Source organism: Equus caballus, chromosome 18 (genome assembly GCF_041296265.1).
Source record: "Equus caballus isolate H_3958 breed thoroughbred chromosome 18, TB-T2T, whole genome shotgun sequence".
Classification (NCBI taxonomy): domain Eukaryota; kingdom Metazoa; phylum Chordata; class Mammalia; order Perissodactyla; family Equidae; genus Equus; species Equus caballus.
Genome location: NC_091701.1, coordinates 49,263,497 through 49,285,507, shown reverse-complemented (window position 1 = coordinate 49,285,507; position 22,011 = coordinate 49,263,497). Strand labels below are relative to the sequence as shown.

The following is a 22,011-nucleotide window of genomic DNA, read 5'->3' as shown; positions in this document are numbered from 1 at the left end:
AAGGAAAAAAATAAATTTATCTTAAAATTCTGCAAGTGGGATTTGGGACACATGGCACATACAATTCATAACAGCTTTTTTGCCCTGATGCTCTTTAAGCCATTCCATCCAGCAAGCCAAGTCAAGAAATTACAATCAATCTCTTAAAATTTTACCTTTTCTTTCCACTTGAAGATGGAGTTACTACAGGGATGGCTGGGTTGAGGTCTTTTCTCAAGTTCTGCTAACACTGATGACAGTTTATAGGAGTTTGCTTGCAAAAGGTCTAGTTTCAAATTTGTCTGTGGATACATCATTTGGCCATGTGAGTAAATTTCCAGAAAATGAGGCACAACTGGGTGGGTAAAGGGATATACTAGGATAACTTCCAAAATGACAAAGAGGTCTAGAAAAGTACACATTCAACTCCTGTGCAGATATGCACGGAAAATGCTGAAGAGAGAAAAAAATGAACCATTTAAGCAGTCTAGAGGAAAGCCTTAGTTGTTGAGTAAGTCTTATTCTGGGCTCTTGTAAACAGGGTAAGCCGGGAACCTTGACAGATACATTACTCAGTACATTGTGGCAATGAATAGCTTTACTCAGTTTTCTGCTGAGGAATGAGAAAGGGAATAACAAGTGTTGATTGCAGAAGGTGACTTTTGGAGGGCCTTGCAGAAAGGCAATTGAGCCCTAGGCGCTCAACATTGTGAACAGAACTGACCTTATATCAACAGAATCAAACTAAAGTGATATGAAGTGAGGTTTTTGTTGTTGTTGTTGTTGTTGTTGTTGATGTTATGGTTTTTCTTGAAGAGGCAAGGTCTTATATTACCTAGAAAGTTTGCAGTAACACTTCTGGAAACTGGAAACAATATTCTGGGATATTTGAGTACAAAAACAAAGAGTGAAGCTAAAGATACACTCCTAGTCTTTTCCTGTTCTCAATTTAACCTTGAGCTAGAAAGTTTATAATGATTTCTTTCTCAGACTGTGTTCAGTCAGGATAAATCAAATAACAGAATCTAAACATTGGAAGGGGCCTGCTCATTCAATCTCCTCCTCCCTTCTCTCTCTGTTTTCCACACCTGAAGCATGGGGATCCCTAATCCTAACATCCCTGCCAGGGGGTCACAGCCATGGACCAGACACCTCCAACTGATGGGGAAGAGCTCTAACGCCTTGAACAATCCACTGCATTGTGGGGCAGTTTTATCTAAGGTGAAATCAAAAGTTCCCCCTACCTTCTGCCACTAGACCTAGTCTGCATTTGAGAGCATCACGGAGCAAGTCTCTTTCCTTTTCTATGTGGCACTCCTTCCACTATCTGAAGACAATGTCTATCTTAAATACCTCCAGTTTCCACAAGAGTTTCTCAAACATGCCTTGCCAAGATTCTCGCTTCAAATGTGATGCTTCAAGGACGAAGAGACAATGAATTAGGAAGTCTTTAAATGAAAGAGAGTTTCCTCCTGCAAGAAACCTGGGTAACATGAAATCTACCAGTATCACAAGTTTCATTCTACTAAGTGCAGAGGTGTGCAATGAAGTTACATGGATATTTGGCATCCACCTTTTGAAGGTTTATATTTGTTCCATCACTAGATCGTAAGCACCAGGAGTTCAGAAGTCAGATCCTCTCCCGCCTTGCATCCTCCACTGTGTGAATCTGGCCAGTATGTACCCTGATGATCCTAATACATGTTCTATGCTGGTAATGACAATGACAAAGTTCTATGCAAGAATAACCAAGGAAATAAACATAACTTAATGCCATCATAAAATGCTCTATATGACTTTATTATGGCAAATATTATTTGCATCAAATTAGTTAATGAAACATTTTGTGCTGTCACAGAAAACATCCTATCGTCTGTTTTATCATTTCATAAAAATTGTAGCTGTGTGTCATTGCAGATGTGTTATACCTCTGTTCCCAAGTGAACAGAATTCAGGCCTTTCTTTTCCCAAGAAGCATTAGGTTTGTTTCTGCAACAGTGCCACCAATAAAGGAAGCCTTTGCTAAAAAATAGATAAAATATATCTGGCTGCATCTGCCTACTTTCACCAAAGAATGATTGAAATTGCCCATTTGGACAGAATCATTAGGTACCTACTGTCAGAAGAGAATTGTTAGGCTATATGAAGGGAAGGAAAGCAGGCCCAGGTTAGTTTCCTGTATCCTTCAAAACATGGCTAAAAATTGTATTTCTTCCTGAAGTTTTCTTAGATTAACCCCAATCAACTTCCTCTCACTCTGATCACAGCAGAAAACCCTTATCTTGCACACATAGGTGATGTATATCTGTTTGCTTTTATTCCTCTATAAAATGCACGGACCTTTGCTAATTCCCCTGTTGATGCGAGTACCTCTGAAGTGGCCACCTTGTCCATCAATCCCCACAGAACACCCACCTCCCCTCAAAACAACCTCAGCCTCTAAAGCTGCTCCTTGCTTCCCCAAAAGCTTTCACCTCACACCCAGACTACCCTCTTCCTTCTGTGTGGTCACATCTCTTTCTCCTGTTATTCTCAGAAGACCCTGATGTTAGCTGAGGAATGAATGGAAAACACCATTTTAATAACAGTTACCAGTTTTTGAGCTCTCATCTGCACATGGTGCTGGCATATTCTAGATAATATTTCATTGGCACAAAAACCCTTGAGGTAGGTACCAATATTGCCATTTTACTTTCCAGAAAACTAAAGCCGTCCCAGGTCCCTGTGAACAGCAGAGCTAGATCTAAATACAGACCTTTCTGAATGCAGACCCTGTGTTTTTGGTCACTTTTCTTAACTGGGTTAAAGTACACATGGTTTCCAGATCCTGAAAGAATGATTCTATTTTGGGGAATTCTATTTTAGGCACAATTCTCTTCCTGGGAGGATACTCAAGCGAACATTTCCAAGTAGTTAGATTTTCCCAGATCTCTCAAACTATTTGTCCAGGAGCTGACCGTACAAGCTCTCTGACTAGATCGTTCTGTGTCATGAGAAAGGAAAGGCAAACAGAGGTCAAATGGGCCAGAAAACAAGCATTCTAAAAATAACTCTTTCATCATTAAATCTAGGAAACTGCACTCTGCAAATATGTACCTCGTCCATTAAGGCCGCTGTTGATCTCTGACTGTCCGCATCTGAGAAGGAGGAGTCACTCGAGTATGCTCTCAGCATCCGTCCCAGGCCTGAAAATGAAGTCATGCTCTCAGTCACTGTTCAGCCTGTCCTAAGGGGACACAGCTGAGAAGAGGTCACGCTCAGAGGGCCCTGAGCCCAGAAGAATTTCCTAAACCATTAGGGCAGTTTCCGTATGTAGTTGTTACTAAATTTTACTAAATGGGTGACCTTCACTTTTATTTAATGAAATCTGAGAAATACTGGTGTTTAAAGTGTCTTGACTGTTATTTTTCAAGATGAGCTTATGAATCCTCCTTGCTGACCCATTCCACGGAGGATTCCTGACATTTACCGTAATGGTAAGCTCTCCTTTGCTGTGGTATTTACATTTGTAATCATTTTGCTCTCTTGGATTTTCGATCAAGTATTACATTGCAATAGGTTGTTCTGTTCCACATAAAAGAAGCCACACATATGAGAATCAGAAGTGTGGAGTCGTTTTTATTATCTGTATCGTTTTAGTGCTGCTGTACATTCTAGCATGCCTAACTTCTAAGTGTAGGATTTGATTTTAGTGATTTTTCACATCGTTCAGAAAGTAAGTTTAAAAAGAAATGAGAAACCAAAAGCCCTGTGCACAAGAGGTTTACCATGTTTTGAAACAGATGGATTGTCCCTCATTCCAGCCAATTTCAGAAACACAGTAAAATGCTACATTTCTGGAAATGGTGGTATAGTACTTATATAGCTCTCACAGACAGACCAAATGTCATTTTCCACTTTTTGCTCTCTCTTTTCTTCTTTTTTATTTTTCTTAATTCACATAAATTAGGTTTGACATATGGTTCTCTAAATGAGATGATCCCCTCCCAATGAGCAAAAGCAGGATCACCCTAACTCTGAATGGAACCTCCCAGTAGAATCCTCCCCCTTCCTGGGCCATCCACAGAGTCATTACACACCTTCCTGGTCTCTCGAGGCTTTTTCAATATCTCTCTGCAGTCTTAACAGTTTCGATTTTATAGAAGACTCTTGTCGCTCTTTACTCATTGCATTGTTAGGCTCTTCCTCCTTTAGGGAAAAAAAAAGGATGTTTAACAATTTAAGGGTGAAAAAGGAAGAGTAGCTACTCCTAATCACACTGAGACTTTCACCGACTGGACCTAATTTTAACTTCACTGAAGAAAAAAAGTAAAAAAAATAAAAGCAGGGTAGCCTTTGGTTTTATACAGCTTGTTCTAACTGTTCTAGACCTGCTTTCTAAGAAACCATCCTCTGACAATCCAAATGTAGCATCACGCGGGTGCCTCAAGCTAGGACAGCCCCAGGAGTGGAACAGATGTTTATGGTGGTCTGTGCTGGCTGGCTGCTGGGGACACCTGAGCTAAAACACATATGCTCTTCCCACAATGGGTTTATAATTTAGTTAGACCTTGAAGTGTAACAGTGGGAGACGTAGCAAGTGAGGGCCACGTGCATTCAGGAATGGTGCAGACAGGAATGTGTGGCTCACCAAGGCAGGGCTGTGAAAGCTTCAAAGAGGTTTGAAAACTTAACCAGGATTTTTCGGTCAAAGGGAAGTAGGGCAAAGGGTACTCCAGGCAGGAGAAATGGCACAAGCAAAGGACACAGGGAGGACTGCGTGAAAGGTACCAGGAACAGTAAACAGACCTGTTGCTTGAGCAAACATAGTGGAAGAAAAAGTTGTCTAACTGGTTTAGGCGAGAGTTTCAGGCCGAAATAGGGATTTTACTAAGTAGGCTGTGAGAAGTCATTAATGATATCTCAGCTTTTACATACATTATTTCCAGGGTTGAATGAAAAAAAGATTAGGATGGAGTCGGGTCGGGTCGGGAGGTGGCTGAACGTGGGTGTAGCAGAGGGACAGAAACTGGTGAAGAAAGAGGGAAAACTAATGACTGAAGGTGAAAGTGGAGGAGTCAGGACTGATAAGAAAGGAGAAACACTAGGATCCTGAATATTGAGGGAGAGATTAGCTTTAGATAGCCATGAAGAAAGGGAGGGGTGAGGATTTAGAGCAAAGCGAATGGCCATTATAAAAATATAATGTATGGATAAAAATATTTTGTTTATGTATCATGTATTATATATCATAAAAGATTTCCTTATCTTCTTTATTACGTGGGATTCTTACAACAATTTTGTGGGATTGGTTTTGTTTTCTCCATTTTACCTGTGACACTCAGAGAAATAAATGAATTTCCAAGACGAAACAGCTAGTGATTATTCCTGAAACCCAACCCCTGTGAACCCCAATTCTCTACCCGAATCCACTCTTTCACATGCCTGCCCAGGGCTGAGGCCCAAGCTGACATCCCACCCCAGGTGAGCTCTCAATAAACTGCAAGGATGCCAATTCCCAACCCTCAGTCGTCCTTGTTGGAAGAATGCACATCATACTTTGGCTTCCAAACCAGACCCCAACTTTTTTGGTTTGTTTGGGGACACCTACTGTTTAAAATGTATTTTCAGGGATAGCTGACTATGGGGTCAACTTAAGGATCAAGTATACTGCCATCCTTTAACTTTCTTAAATTCGTCCTTCTCATCCAAAGACTTATTTGGAAGAAGATCGATACTGGAGGAGGCATATAAAACTGCGGACACAATCTTTTGAACATGGCCTTTACACTAACCTTACTGATATTTTCACCCTGGTCATACCCTCCAATATTTACACTCAGATTGTTCTCCTGTCTTACCCTAGTCCATGTAAATTATGTGGCACTAGATAAAAGCCAGTCTACACTTACTGCCAATGACTATAAAGTCAGATTTCAGACGTGTGTTGCTTCGAGGATATTAAGAAAATCCTATTCACTCATTTGGAGATACAGTCCATTCTCTTAGACAACAGATATGTAGTTAGTCTGGTTTCGTAGAAACCAAAAGTTTCCACGGGCACGTCAATGAAAGATAAGTTGTGACTGCTTAAATTTCAATAGAAGTTTAGTCAAATTTTCAAGGAGAATGACCCTTATTTTATTGACAGGTTAGTCAATAGAGGGATTTTTATAAGGAAGTGATAAATATATTTTATTGCACATTTTCCCATCTCAGGGATCACCTACACTATTTGGAAGAAAAAAAAAGTACTTTCCCCATGTAATCAAGTCTTCCTTTCCACTCCCATCTCTACTTTCATTTCTGCTTCGAAGAGACATCACTAGTGCTAATTTGTTTTGCCTTTGCCAGGGTAGGAAAAAAAGATTCAGTTGAAGAAATAGCTGGCCACTCACTGCTGTTTGGAGGGTGGGGAAGGGGAAAGCTGGTCAGGACTCATTGCTGTGCCCAGATCTAACTGCCTCTCCCTCTCCCCCCATCTCTTGTTCCCTGAGCAGGAGTCCTGGGATGTTGACTTTGGCTATACTTTTAATCCTATAGGAGAAAATGACCAGCAGGTCAGGTCTAAACACAGCAAGGAATGAGCACCCCAATCTGGACCTTGAAGGTCTGAAAGAAATACGACAGAGGGCCCAGGGAGGAGAGATCACGAATTCTTCCTGCAGATTTTGGTATAATGATCAACTCCTAGAACACTACAATTAAGACAAACAACAGGGGAGCAGAGGACAAAATCTTTGAGGCATGACCCAGAAGATGAAGAACTTACCCCAAGATAGCAGGGAGGCAAGATGCCTGGGCTCTAACCAGGGACACTGATCAGTTTTTGGCAAGGAAGGTTACAGGACAGTAGAATCATCCAAATGCCCTTGAAATAAGCTTTTGTAATTTGGCACAAGTTTTTCAAAAGCAAGAACCATAAGGAATCTGGGAAATAAAACCTCTCCTAGGTTTCATGCCTTTGTGCATTCCCCTCCACTCGAGTGTGAGCTGCACTTATTGACTCGCTTCTAACAAACAGGATATGATGAGATGTCACTTCTGAGATTAGCTTATAGAAGACTACTCTTCCCTCTTGGCACTCTGGCTCTGTCTCTCTTGGATCACTAGTTCCAGGGGAAGCAGGCTGGATGTTGTGAGCTCTCCATAGGTGGAGAGACTCACATGGCGAGGAACTGAGATCTCCAGCCAAGTCAGCGAGGCCCAGAGGCCCACCATGAGCCACGTGAGTAAGCTTAGAAGCAGGCCGTCTCCCAGTAGAGCCTTGAGATGTCTGCAGTCCTGGCTGACACCTTGGTGGCAGCCTTGAGAGGGACTCAGAGGCACCCCGTTAAGCCACACTTGGATTCCTGACCTACAGAAGCTGTGAGATAATAGACATTTGTTTTAATCCATTAAATTTGGGGGTAATTTGTTATGCAGCAATAGACAACCAATATGATATACAGTGATTATTTACAAATCTCATTTGAAATGAGAGGAGAGCTCTACAGATACCCTGGACAGCCAGAAAGACGAACAAGTAGGTCCTAGAGCAAATTAATCCTGAACTATTGCTGGAGGCAAAAATGATAAAAACTGAGGGTGTCCTACTTTGGCCACATGATGAGAAGGCAAGATTCTTTGGAAAAGACAATAATGCTGGGAAAAGTTAAAGGCAGCAGGAAAAGAGGAAGATCAAATATCAGCTGAATGGACTCCATAAAGGAAACCATGGGCACGAGTCTACAGGTCCTGACAGGGGCTGTGGAGGACAGGACATTGTGTCCACCACTCATTCAGAGCGTCACCAGGAGTCAGAGCCAACTTGACAGCATGTAACAACAACAAATTTATAGATCATGAAACTTGTCTGCCTGGCATTGCTCTTACAGAAGACTGAGTATAAAGATTCAGCCTAAAGCCTTGCTTGACTTTCTTCCCTTCCAGAGAATACCAAAGACATGTTTCCATTGCCTAGTTTCTAAACTACACACTGTTTTTCTTATTTATACAGACTATGAAAAAAATTAATATTTTCATGTAAAAAACAAGAGCTATTTCCTTTACAATTGCTCTCAATGTTTTTCAAAATAAATCCCTCAGTGCACGACGGAGATTCCCCATTAATGGAACTTTCTCTCATTCCATACTTACAAAGTAATCAGTTAACAGGAACTCAGATTTATTTTCTGTAGATGAGACTGCAGTTTCTTCCACGAGAGCCTGGATATCTTTTTCAACATCTATCTTGCTGATGGCACAGTGAATCTGTGTGTGGTACTGCAATGCCAAGAAGCAGAACAAGGTTGCTGAAAATCTGTTTCCCGCCAGTTCTGACCACACCTACCAGAAATGGAGAAATCTTTACTACTCACCGTGGTCAGGGTTTGGCCAAAAACAGAAATATGTTGGCTGTACTGGTTTAAGTTATTGCACAAAAGTTGAATTCTTTCCTTCTCCAGTTCCAGGATGCTCTAGAAAGGATAAAAAATGACATAAGATCAGCTAGTTGTTATGCAAAATTGAAGTCACCCAGCAAGCACTGACACACCCAAAGAAAGTCTGAGCAAACTGTCATGTCTGTGCCTCTTGATAATGTCATATCCAAACTGCAGTGAGGGGAGATTCCCGGGACAGGAATGTGATTTGGGGTCTGTCCTATTTACCCTCTATTAGGATTGATTTAACTCACACACTTTCCCCCGGCTTTTTTGGTCCAAAAGGCATACAGGCAGATGCCACGGGGTTACCTGACATTCACAAAGAAGGAGGAGAAAAGGAATCATTTGAAACGCATCCATGAGGTCTGGAGAAAGAGAGTGGTGCCCAGTAAAATCCATGTCTATGTCTTGGAAATGCATTCAGACATTGAATATTTTTAGAATTGTTTATAGTGCATACAAGGCATTCTGCTAGTCTCTGCAGGGGCAAAGATGATGAGACAAATTCTCTGCTTAAGGAAACTATTTGATGAGAGCACAACTCCAAAGTCCGATCAATTCACAATCCTGGCCTAAAATTAGGCCTGGGGGTCAGGGACCACGGTTTGAAGGTGGGAACATAGCCTCCTCATTTTGTGTGGGATAACAAAAATTCCACCCTTGGAGTTTCTTAACTTGCTGATAGGAAGGGTAAACAAGATAGGAGGGAGGTCATGTTTGCTTTGTTAGCCATTAACATTTTAGATAAGTCAGTCGTTAGACTCTTGCCTCTCGCTGCCGGCTGGGCTGCTGACAGGTTGTTGGAAGGAGTGCGGGACGTTTGGCAGCTGGGCATCACGTGAGAAGGTCAGGTGGAGGTCAGGTGGAATACACAGGCGGGATTCCTAGGCCACATGGGGGTGGCGGGAGGCTGCTAAGCATGTGCCCAGAGGACTTTAGGCTTTGACAGAGGTGGCAGGTGTCCCAAACAACATGTCTCATCCGATTTTTATAAGGACAGGCCTGGGCATTCTTCCTTTATCCAGAGGCCAGCTTGGTTGCTGTCATACCTGCCATCCCACCAGACTCCATCCCACACTGTAAAGAGCGCTCAGCAGTAGTCTCTCACGAGGAAGGCTTTGAGCAAACTGGCGGGAGACGTTACCATAGAAAGTAAGAAGGGTGGACTACATCTCAAGGCCTGTGGTAGGGTGGGGGTGGGGGGATCCCAAAGGTCCTTGACTTCTCCCTTCCTGCCTCTCTTGGCACACCCGCAGGGCCTGCCAGCCTGATGCAGCACGGCGTTCCTTTACGTCCCTGAGTAGACTGCATCCACATTCTGTTGTTATTCCATCTACGGTATATAGTCATTTAAAACTTTTTAAAATTTATGTTTTTTATTTATGATAAAATTTATATAACAAAAAATTTTCCATTTTAACCATTTTTAAGTGTACAGTTTGGTGTCATTAAGTGTATTTACATTGCTGTGCAACCATCACCATCATCCGTCTCCAGAACTTTTTTCACTTTCCAAAACTGAAACTCTGCACCCATAATAAACAATAACTCAATAACCCCCACTGCCCCCTCTCCCCAGCCCCTAGTAACCACCATTCTACTTTCTCTCTCTATGAATTTGGCTACTCTAGGTGTCTCACATAAAAGGATTCATACAATATTTGTCCTTTTGTGTCTGGCTTATTCCACTCAGCATAAAGTCTTCCAGTTTCGTCCTTGTTGTAGCATCTGTCAGAATCTCCTTCCTCCTTAAGGCTGAATAATATTCCATTGTAGGTAAATACCACATTTTGTTTATCAGTATATAGTCATTTTAATGCTGCTACAAATACACACAGTAAAAAGCTCAGGCAGTAACTATGAACATGCATGTCAGTCACAGGCAAATTTTGATTCTGTGCCAAGCATCCTGCTATTTGAATCAGAGAGCCCGAAGCTCTGCTTCTCCATGGCCACCTTCTTTGTGGAGTCAAAACCCACACAATTTTTGTAAGCCAGTGGGAGCCAAATGCCTTTGTTTCTGCTGCTGGTCTTCTGGATCTTTTCCAAAATCATGGCGCCAGCCATTTGCATGTGGCCATGTGCCCTGTCACCCAGATAAAGCATTAAAGACCCAGAAGAGTATCCTATTAAACACAGTGCTTTTTCAAAGGGCAGAAATCATATGCCTCCTAACAAATATGTAAAACAAACTCTGCTCAGTGACTTGGACCTCAAGTGGGACAGTCTCCAAAAACTGTCTTTACACCACAGAAAAAGATCTAGAAAGCAGCTGTTCTAGTTTAGCACTATGAGCAAAGGACGGGAGAGAAAAGAAAAGCCAGGCTTTGGGAACACAGTGTATCCTTAGTGGGCAGCTGTTGCTTTACTTGGACAAGTGCTGAGCCACTAGCCTCAGTCTGAGACTAGAATAAACAGTGTCCCTTGGTGGAGATGGTAATGTTTAACAGAATTTAATTACATTTCAGGGAAATCATTAAAATGATCTATGTTTGCTCATGAAAAGACGCTGAGATAAATTTCACTGTGCAAAAGGGAAATCCATATCTAATTTAATGAATTATTACTATCTATTATCTTGTTCTTTTTGTATAAAAGAGGTGGTAGAGAAGCAAAATCCTCTGGAGGAGCTCAGACTGTCCTCCTGTGCTTTCACAACAGCACACACGAGCAAAGCGTGTTCAAGAGCTATCAGGAATAGCGGATTTAGAGCTTGTGTGGGGCCCAGGCACTGTGATCATTCACATCCTTCATTCATTCTTTCCAGTTCCTGCTGTCCTCGCCTTTGGTTTGTACTACAGGAGGAGCGTGGAGGGACTTTGTTTTCATCTAGATTGCATTCATAAAACTGGACAAAGATATATCACGCTCTTTCTAGAGCAGGAACTCTCAAGCTTTAGTATGTCTAGCAATCACCTAGACCCCTTCCTGAAATCATTCAGAGGTTCTGACTCACTCCATCTAGGGAGGCACTCAGGAATCAGAATTTTAACGAGCTCCCTAGGTGCTTTGGGACGTTATCCTAGGGCCTTAATGGGCCACACACAAAAAAATCTTAAAATCTTTTCCAGTTCTTACGCCCAGAGATGACTGCTGTCAACATTTTGATGTATTTCATTTCATCAAGGTATGTGGTTATGAATGGTTTTATCTTTCTAGTTATCTCTCAATTATTCAAATTTGTATCCTATTTTTTTCCACTTAACATTATACATAAGCAGTTTCCCATGCTGTTAGTCTCCAAAACACCGTTTTAATTAATAGTCCACTGTCTAGAATGTATCAATTCATTTAGTCATTCCCTTAATGTTGACCATTTTAATTTTCTCTCTTTTATTTTTGATGTATTTTGAATTGAAATCTGTGGGGTTTTTTTCAGTTAATTTCCTCAAGGTGGATTTATAGAAAGGAGATTATAGTTTTTCAACTGAGATTCTAGGAGAGAATTAAGACCTAATGTCCCAAGGCACCCACTGTCCTCAAGGCACTCAATGCTATGAGTCACCATCTCTCCTCTGCATCTACAGTGGTACTAGTCACTACCATCCTTGGGAGAACTGAGGAAACTGTCACTCAAATTATTTTCTGTGTTCTGTGGTTCAGATGAGGAACACTGGTTGAGAATGGTAACATTTTTTAAGGCTCTTGATACTTATTGCAAATGGATTTCTAAAATAATTCCTTGAGTAAGTACTATCAATACCAAGCATTTGATTCTTGGTAATTCTTGGTAGTGTGGTTATTATTTTTCAAAATATATTACAGATTATTTCTACCAACTGAATTGTCTCTTCTTGGAAGGTAGGAAATATGACTTGAATATAGTATGATTATGAAATAATAAGACTAATTTTGACATGTGGTTTATGTAATTGGTTTCATTACTTGATAGCCACACTTGAGACTTTAAAATTTTTCTCATGGTATCTAGTAAACTACCATGAACATAGTTCAATGAATGTTCTCTGAAAGAATTTGTAAATCCAACCTGGAGAGTAAGAAGGGGTAAGAGAACACTTCATAGGAAGTTAAAATGAACTCTCATCTTTATAGAAGAATGGTGGGAGAATGGAGAAAAAATAAAACCGAATGATCCTGGTTGTCCCATTTCCACCTCTCACACTTAAAATAGAATTCCCTTTAATCCAATTCAGCCCACTTTTGTTATGTGTCTTCATGAATATAACATTTTACTCCTGAGTTTGTAAACAACAGAGAGCATAGTGCATAGTGTAATATGTGAGTCAATGACTTGTTGGTATGGATTGAGTATATACAAGCCAGGGAAATACAAAGTAAAGGACTCATTACTGGTTGGGGTGAGGCAAGGATGACTTGACAGAAGTAATCTCAAGTGGGTCGAATGGGCTTGGTTTGGCACTCAGGAGGCAGAGGAGAGCTCTAAGGAAGGTGGGATAAAAGGAACTGCGTGAGCTAAAATGGAGGGGGAGTGAAATACCGGTGGCCTCCAGCCTGGTGGTAGCAGTAAGCCAGGATACAAGAAGGGTGAAAGGAAGTACTTCTTTTCCTTATGGAGAGTCCGACTTCCAGTAGACTCTCCATGTGACCTTCATTCTAATAAAACACCTAGGGTCTTAAACATTTTTAAAGCTGAGTTGAAAGGAGATCTTTTGAAATGTAAATAAATATATCTCTTGTCACCATCACGAAGACTTTATAAGCAAAGAAGATAATTTTCAAGATATTTCACTATAAAAGTTGGGACTGCTGAAAGGGGGATGGGGTGGAGGGAGAAGGCAGAGGAGGACCCTAACAGGAGAAAAGGAAACAGAGAAAAAGAAAGGAGAGACCTAGGAAGAGCCTCTGATAGTAAGGTTAGTTAGCAATAGCAATATCTAATACGTACTGAAGGCCAGCTGGATGTCAGCTACACCAGGAATCCTGGCAGCCATACTAGGTAAGAACCACAATTGTCGTCTATTGCTGTGACATAGATAGAAGGATGAGAAGGACAGAGAAACTAAGGTTAAATAGTTTTCTCACAGCCCTTGAGGGGGGCCTGGAGGATGGAGTGGGAGCAGCAATTTCTCTCCCATTTCCCAATAGGGCTGTCCTAGGATGCCAGCCTCTGTGGAAAGGCCAGAGCTTCACTGAGAAATTCTAGGGGGCAGGAAAAATAAGAGGTCAGTTTGGAGAGTCAGGTTTCACATGGACAAAGCTGAAATTTAAGCCCTTGGCCTTTTGTCATCATCTTCATCTAAAACCTATTCGGCATAAGCAAGGTACGTACCAGGGCCCTATGTTTGAAGGGATAAATTAAAGAAGGGTTTCTTCTCATTTTTTCTCTTCTTTGACCCAAGTTTTCACTTCTCTTTTAATATCCCCCTTCTTCCCTAACTCTGAATCTATCCTACGTTGAAAGTGGAACAGCAAGAGACTCAGTACAGCCCTTCAATTTCTGCTTACCATGTGGCCTTCCCTCGCCCAGCTCTCGTTAGGGCAGAAGCATAGCACAGAGGTAAAGCTCGTGGCATCAGACTGCCAATGTTGAATCCCAGAACCTGGGTAAGTTACTTCATCTCTCTCAGTCTCAATTTCCTCACTATGAATTGAGAATAAAAGTATTACCTCTTCAGAATATTGTGGTGAATACATAGTGCACAAATGTAGGTTAATTGTACTTAACACAGTGCCTGCTCATACCCAGCACTTGTTACATATTAGCCATATTGCTCATACCCACATTACAGTGCTTATCAAATTGCATCATGATTGCTTCTTTTTGCAATCACACCTTGCCTTAAACATTATTATTATTTATTTTTTAAATTTTTTTGGTGAGGACGATTGGCCCTGAGCTAACATCTTTTGCCAATCTTCCTCTTCTTGCTTGAGGAAGATTGTCACCGAGCTAACATCTGTGCCAATGTTTCTCTATTTTGTATGTGGGACACCATCACTGCCTGGCTTGATTAGTAGTGTGTAGGTCCACACCCGGGATCCAAACTGGTAAACACCAGGCCACCAAAGTGGAGTGTGCAAACTTGGCCACTATGACACCAGCCTGGCCTCTAAACTTTTTTTTAACTTAAAACATGTGGAGAAAATAAAAACATTCATGTTCTTACCACCCAGAATTGAAAATTATTTAATTTGGTCATATTTAGATTGACTTACAAAAGAGAGCTAAGCTATTCAGAGATAGTTGAAATAAGTTTTGAGCCCGGGCTTTTTGTGCTGCTCTGCCAGGAGCTATCCACAAGCTGCGTGGCTGTATGTGGCAGCCCTGTTGAATTCCCACCATGAGCTCCACTGCCCTCATCCAACATAGACCCAGTCTATGTGTTTAAGTTTACAAACACATAGATAAACTCAGTATAGTTTGGGGTGTGAGTTTTTTAAATGTTTTAATTTACATCAATTGTATAAATAGTATTTCTTCAACATCATGTTTTTGAGGTTAATTCCTGTTTAAATATGGTTTTAATTCATGTTTTATTGCTATATATTAGTCTACGTCCTAAATTAGAGCACATTTTAAGATTAATTCCTCTATTTATAGGTACGAAGACTGTGTATAACTTTTTCTCACCATGCAATTATAAACAATTCTTCAATAAACATTCGTATACATACCCCTTGGTATACAGTTATAAATTTTTCTTCAGGATACTTGCCTAAAAGAGGAACTGCCATGTTGTGGGTGCATGCACATCTCAGTAACACTCCATATCACTAAATTATTCTCACTAGAAGGATACTAGAATTCTTGTTTCCCAACATCCCCGGCAACACTTAATATTGTCAATTTTTAATTTTTGCCAAATGATTGAGCATCTTTTCATATGTTCATTAGTGATTTTGATTTTCTCTTTTGTGATGTCCTTGTTCATACCTTTTGCTTATTTTTATTGGACGATTTGCAATGCTTTATATGTCTTCTTTACCACTAAACTCTGCACATCTCAAGAGTTGAGATGGCATTTATTCATTGCTATATCTCCAGTGCCCAACACAACGCCTGACATACAAAGGAACTCCATAGGTGATTACTGTATGAATCCGCTCTCAGGCCTACAACTCATTTCTGAGTACCCAACACTTAAGCCTTAACTTATACTTTACTTCGACGGCACTTTGTAATGTTAGCTGAGTGCTATTGTGTCCATTGAGAATTAGGAGCAGAAATCCTGGCCAATGATGCTTAATAAAGATTCACTGGTAATTGCATCCATGGAGAAAAATAATGAGAAGTAATGTGGTTTGTCTAAACTCACAATAGAAGCGAGTGTCACAGCTAAGGACGGGGATCATCAGACCAAGTAACTGTAGATCTAACCTCCATTTTCAAGGCCACACAGAGCTCCATGGAAGCAGAACAAAATGTGAATGGCTAACTTACCTGGTAGCAGTTTTCTAGTGTGTTCTCCCATTTCAGTCTGGTAGAACAGCCGGCCATGTTTTTTTCGTAGTAATTTTCATCTTCTTTTGTCAACCTCTCAGTCGATTTTTTCAGTTTATTGAGGAGCTAAAGTAAAACATCAGTGTCACATGTTGATTAACACATTTATGAAAGCCTTGTATAATTTCATATTAGGAATTATATGCAGCCAAATGATATATTTCTCATCTCCAAACTAAAGTCATAAACAGTAACTATAGATGACAAAACCAAAGACCTTCCTCAGAAAAAAATGGATATCAGAGCTGAAAGAAAACCTAAGGGCCTTTCAGTAAGATTCCTTCAATTTTTCACATGAGGAAATTGAGGTCTTTAAATATGCAATGTACCCACGTTTGTCAAATCAAGGAGGAGGCCAATGACAGGTGAGGAGAAGCAAGCACAGATGAAAAATCTCCAACTCAAGACTGTAATCCATCAGTGATTCGTGTAGTCTTATGCAGCAAATCCTTCAGGCCCCTGCATTTCTTACCAGCCCAGATGAAGACTTGCACCATCATTTAAGTTTTAGAACTCGGATTCGGCCGGCTACCATCCTGCCCAGCAACCTCCCTCCACTTTCACTATATGAACTCTGCAGTATAACTTTGGAATCAGACTTCAGGGTTAGAGTCCTGGTTCTGACTGCAGGTGAGTTACTTCACCTTCATGAACCACAGTTTTTTCTCCTCTGTGAGGGGCATGGTGATGTTCCTACTTCACTGGATTGCTTTGAGGATTCAAGCAGGTGATGCAGGTAAAGCTTGTGGCCCTCTGCCTGACAGCTGGTGTAGCACCCAAAGATTAGTGAGCATTATCATTACTAGTGAAGAGCCTGAGACGCGTGCCCATGTTCACTGCAACTTATGGGCAGCTTGACGGGTGCTATCCTTTCATCCTGCTCCCCAGCGATCTGCTCCTTCACAAAGAGCCCCCTCTTGCCCATCACCAAGATTGGCCATTCTGACGGTGAAATCTTCTGGAAAACCAAAATAATACAAAACTCTCTGGACAAGGGTAGCTGCAATTGATTTGCAAAATGCTCGGACAAGTAATTTCACATCTTTGAGAGAGAAGGAAGTAGGATTACATGGATGATTCTCAAACTTTAGTAGGCTCAGGAATAACTGGTGTGCTTATAAAATTGCAGATTTTGAGGGTCCCCCAAGTAGAAATATTGATTCAATAGTTCTGTAGAGGGATCGGAAAATCTGAATTTTCACCACCTCCTCAGATGATTCTGATGCAAATGGTCCTCAAACCACAGTTTAAGGAACGTGGAGGATCCCTCTGACTTAAGCAGTTTAGGAGTTTCAAGGACAGAGACAAGCTTTTAAGAATGATCCTCTTTATGTTTAAGGACATTTTGACTAACATTTCAGTTATGAAGAACATTCATCCAAAATACTGAATATTAATACCACTCACTCCATTATTCCAGTTGATATGCTAGCCATTCAACTGTCCCTGGGCTCTGATGTATGACGTACACAGGACACACTTGGTTTTGCACATTAAGTGTAATGAACCACGTTTATCTATAGAAACATGAGCACGTGAATTTTAACCTGATAATAATATAGTGAAAGGGCTGAAAGTGTGCCATGGCTATACTTTGCTAAATCATTGTCCTTAGATTCTTATTGACAATGCTCAGACCCCCCTAGCAATGAGATCTGAGTCACTTTTGAGATTACCACTCACATTCATTAGCCTGCACTATACAGCTATTGACTAAAAGTTTATGCTCAGCAAATAGGCCCAAATAGATATTTAAAAAGCACCTAGAGGGGCTGGCCCCGTGGCCGAGTGGTTAAGTTCGCGCGCTCCGCTGCAGGCTGCCCAGTGTTTCGTTAGTTCGAATCCTGGGCGCGGACATGGCACTGCTCATCAGACCACGCTGAGGCAGCGTCCCACATGCCACAACTAGAAGAACCCACAACGAAGAATACACAACTATGTACCGGGGGGCTTTGGGGAGAAAAAGGAAAAAATAAAATCTTAAAAAAAATAAATAAATAAAAAAATAAAAGAAAATAAAAAAATAAAAAGCACCTAGACTCTTACATTCTTGTTTAAGGAACTTCTCAGAAACCATTACTAAAATCTGTCAAACACTGAATTCTTTTTCTTTCTTCTTTTCTTTCTCTTGGAACAAACCTCTCATTCATTCATTCATTCATTCATCAAACACTTATTGAGTGACACAATGTGTCATGTACAAGGCTTTTGGACTAGTAAGGGGAAAAAGATAGGTTCCCTCTCTAGTCAGGGACCCACACAGGCCATTACTATCCTGTGTAATAGATCCCATGGTGATATAAGTATTCACCATGACAGGTATCTAAACTAACCTTGGAATTAAAATAACGTTGAAGCCAAGACTTGGCACATAGTAAGTGCTCACAGAAATGATCCCTGTAGGAATAAAACTAAAATGAAAGTAGGAATTGGTGAGGCAAAATAGCATGGAATGATAATGAAAAAATTTGGGGTAAGGTTGGAGCACAGATTGAGAAAGAGAATAGCTAGAGATGATGCTGAACAACAGCAAAGGTCAAGTCAGGGAGTCAGGGTCAAATAAGGGCCATGTAAAGGCATTTGTGCTTTATTCTGAGGTCACTGGGAAGTTCTTGAAGTCTTTCAAAAGGTGAATGATATCCTCAGATTCAAGGTTTAGATTCAAGCCTGGCTGGTACATGGGAAATAGACAGGAGGAGGCAACCCTGAGAGCCAGGAGACCCATTTGTGGTGGCCCGGGAGAGGGGAGTGGCAGTGGAGACAGACTTAAGTAGATAAATTCAAGAAGAATTTAATTTAGGAGTTGGAATCAGGAGGATATGGTGGGTGGTCACATTCAAGGATATAGAAAACACAGAAATAAAGAATGTTTTTGGTGGAGGGAAGTGATGGTTTTGATTTGGGGTATTGAGTTTGAGGTGCCAGAAAACAGTTTAGAGACTGGTTTGGGCTCGAGATACAAACTTGGTATTGTCAGCATAGATAGGGTTGTCGAAGCCTTGAGAGTATATTTATTGAGTACTTGATATTGAGAGTTCTGTGTTGGACAATGGAGATACAATGCTGAATAAAAAGAATGAGGCCCAGGAGAGAAATTATCAGGAACAGCAATAGATAAAGGCCAGGCAGAAAAAGGGAAGTCCATAAAAGAGTCTAAGAAAACATTGCCAGAAAGGAAAACCAAAAGAGTAAGATGTTGCTGAATAAGAGAATTAAAAGAAGAGAGTGTTTTTAGAAGGGGAAGTCCATAATGTTTAATGCTTCCAAGAAGTTAAATAAGATAAGAATTGGAAACTATCCATTGGTTTTAGCCACAAGGATGGCATTGTTTTCAATGGCAAGAACACTCTTAGGAGAATGATGGGGAAGGTTTGATTGGGTGGTTTGAGGAGTAAATAGGAGATGAGGAAGTGGAGACAGAGCACAGACAACCCTTTCAATAAATCTTACTGTAAAAAGAAGGAGAGGTAAAAAAAAATGAGAGGTAATATCTGGAAAGGAACAGGAATAGGGCCATGGAAAGGTGTCTCCCTGACTCTCCCTACCCTCCTAAGATAGGAGGCAGTTGAAAAGACTGGTGTGAAGCAACTCAGAGAGGGAGATGTCCAAGATACAGGAGAGAGGGGACTAATAGAGAGAAGGGTCTCTGAGAGGCAGGATGGGATGGGAGTCGGAGCACACGGTGAAGAACTGGCCTATCTCATTGCACATAGGACTCCAGGAGGCAGGAGGCTGTGCTGATTTCTATTTACTCTATGAGGCAGCAGGCAAGACAGTCTGCTGAGAGTAGGTGGTGAGGATGGAGGTGCGAGAAGAATGGAGATTTAGACAAGCTTCTGGTGGGAACAAGGACTGCTGAGCAGGAAAACAGAAAGAATTGCTGAGCAGTACAGAACACACTCAGCTCAGGTTGGAGATCAGGGGTGCCTCTATATGAGATGCAAAAATGAATGCTGCTTCAGGCATTTAGCTTTAAGACTTAAAAAAAAAAAAAGGCTGCCAGTAAAGCAATGAAGATGGTAGGGGTCTGTGACGTAATGATAGCCAAGGGCTATGGTTATAGGATCAGCTGCAGGAGGGCAGGGGTTGACCATGGACTTCAACCTCCCAGGAAGCTGCAAATGAAGGAAGGAAGAGGAAATTCACCACTTAGCTGCCCATGCTTTTTCTTTGTTATTGCTTGACATCAATAAAGAATAGCTTCTAATGAGGGCTCCGTATGCCTATGACAGGTCCTGGTGCTTAGCATTTTAACGCACTGGGGGTTTGCCTCCTCCAAAGCTCTCTCATTATTCAATACTTGTTATGATCATTTCAAACTGTGAAGACTGACATGTGAAGAAATAAGAACCTTGTAAAATCTTGCTAACAATGAATTTAAGTTATTCAACTAATAGTTTCTTCAGGAGCAATGATAGTGTTACTTGCAATGACAATTTTATTTTTCTTTTAAGAGTGTTTTGGGTTGCAGTCGTGCTGCCTGCATTTCCTTAAGGGGACTCCATCTTTTGGGGAAAGATATTGACTATTTCAGAGGTTTCCAATCTGGGGCACATACCACAAGAAGTGTGCAAGATAATCTACTGGGGTGCAAGCAGAAAATATTTGATTTTGATTTTCTGCTTGCACTCCACAATGATTTGTGTTCATTTTTGTCTAAAAGCAGTTATCAAGCTTACTCTTGTTAAATACATGAATTGACGTTGGTGCCCATACACGGCCAGTTGCGGATTCTGAAGTGTCCTGGAGGAAGAGTGGGAATTTTACAACATCAGAAACTGATGTGGGCTCTCACAAATGTCTTCACTTTCACCATCCTGAGACAATGGCCATCGGCATGTGTCTGGATCATGTCGATTTACAGATGTATTATCTAGCTTCATTAGGTCAATACGCACAAAATTAACAACTGCCTTAAAAAGATTTCTCCTTAGAAGCTGTGGATTGACATTGATACTAACAACGTGAGCGCAGGAAGCCACAGGAAAGTGTGGGAGCGGATGGTTCTCCTGCTCTTGATTATGAGGGCATCATCTCCCACAGGAAGAGGCAAACACCGGGATGATCTAGCGAGATCTGACACGAAGCTGACCAAAAAACTTAAAATTATCAAGAAGACTATTAGAAATATGAATTTATATTTACTATGGTTAAGGCTGAACTTTACTCCAAATGTATATTTTGCCTGGAAATGTCACTTAATGATTATATGAAAACATCATGATTAGCTAATTACTTAAAATATTATTGCATCTTTATCTCATCCTTGAAGCACTTGTACTTTTTTATGTTTTACAATGTTCATATTAATATAATATATAATGTACTATATATAATACACAACATACATAAAGATATTATATTCCATATATGTGTATAGATTTTTTTACTTATTTGGGGTGTGAGCTGAGAAATTTAACAGGGCTCCCTATTAAAACATTTGGACACCATTGGTCTAATTTATCATCTGTCAAAAATGCTTTTTAAAAATATATGTGGACCAGGAATAATTTAGAATCCCTTCTCATACTCTGCCACACTCCATCTCTGCAGAGACCCCACAGAGAGGCGGGAATCAGCCAGTTCTCTTGCATTCATAGCTAAGGGCAGAAAGCCCACCCGTCTCCAAGCCACATGCACCCAGCTGACCATGACAGGTTACCTTCTGCTTCTCCTTTTCCGTTACAGTTTGCTTGGAGCTTTCTACAAGATGGAAAAGTGCTTCATGCTTCTTGGTACTCACCATTAATTTCTTCTTGGCCTAAAGTGTAAAACATACAAAAAAATTAGAAAGGAGCAGAAACTGACGTCAAGAGAACACTCTTCTGTTCTGGCACAAGTCAAGCTCATGTGCTAGCTTGAATGACTGTGTACTTTTAGTTCTTTTCTGCCCTCACTTCAAAATCTATCTAAAATATCAGAGCAGCTAACATTTTGCCCTGAGAACTACTGTGCGTTTTTCCGTTATATTGAGTACATTCAAGAAGGTTAAACATTTTATTAAATCACCAAAGGCCTGCAAGCCTCCAAAACACTGTTATAGCTAGCATAATGGAAGGAAATGGCTTTGCCACAAAAAATATCACAACAAACATGGACAACTGCCTGCATCATTCTTTTAAATCAACCTGGGCCACAACTGAGGTTGTTTTAAAATGCTCTCTTAAGACTTACAGCAAAGGGGAAATTTTGCTCCTTGATGCC

At 40.8% G+C, this 22,011-nt stretch overlaps 1 protein-coding gene across 8 annotated transcripts in view; it reads right to left on the bottom strand.

Moving 5' to 3' along the window:
- The window catches only part of NOSTRIN (nitric oxide synthase trafficking), a 65,792-nt gene that overhangs the window by 5,170 nt on the left and 38,611 nt on the right, over positions 1-22,011 (bottom strand). For 6 of the 8 annotated variants that reach the window (XM_005601564.4, XM_070241990.1, XM_014732519.3 and 3 more), the window contains 7 exons: positions 21,470-21,568; positions 15,748-15,873; positions 8,319-8,417; positions 8,098-8,223; positions 4,059-4,167; positions 3,076-3,164; positions 156-281 (listed from right to left, as the gene is read on the bottom strand). In XM_005601564.4, the coding sequence (XP_005601621.1) occupies positions 156-281; positions 3,076-3,164; positions 4,059-4,167; positions 8,098-8,223; positions 8,319-8,417; positions 15,748-15,873; positions 21,470-21,568 (774 nt within the window). The remainder of the gene's footprint in view (positions 1-155; positions 282-3,075; positions 3,165-4,058; positions 4,168-8,097; positions 8,224-8,318; positions 8,418-15,747; positions 15,874-21,469; positions 21,569-22,011) is intronic. The other 2 variants (XM_023623090.2, XM_070241992.1) reach the window with 1 other exon arrangement.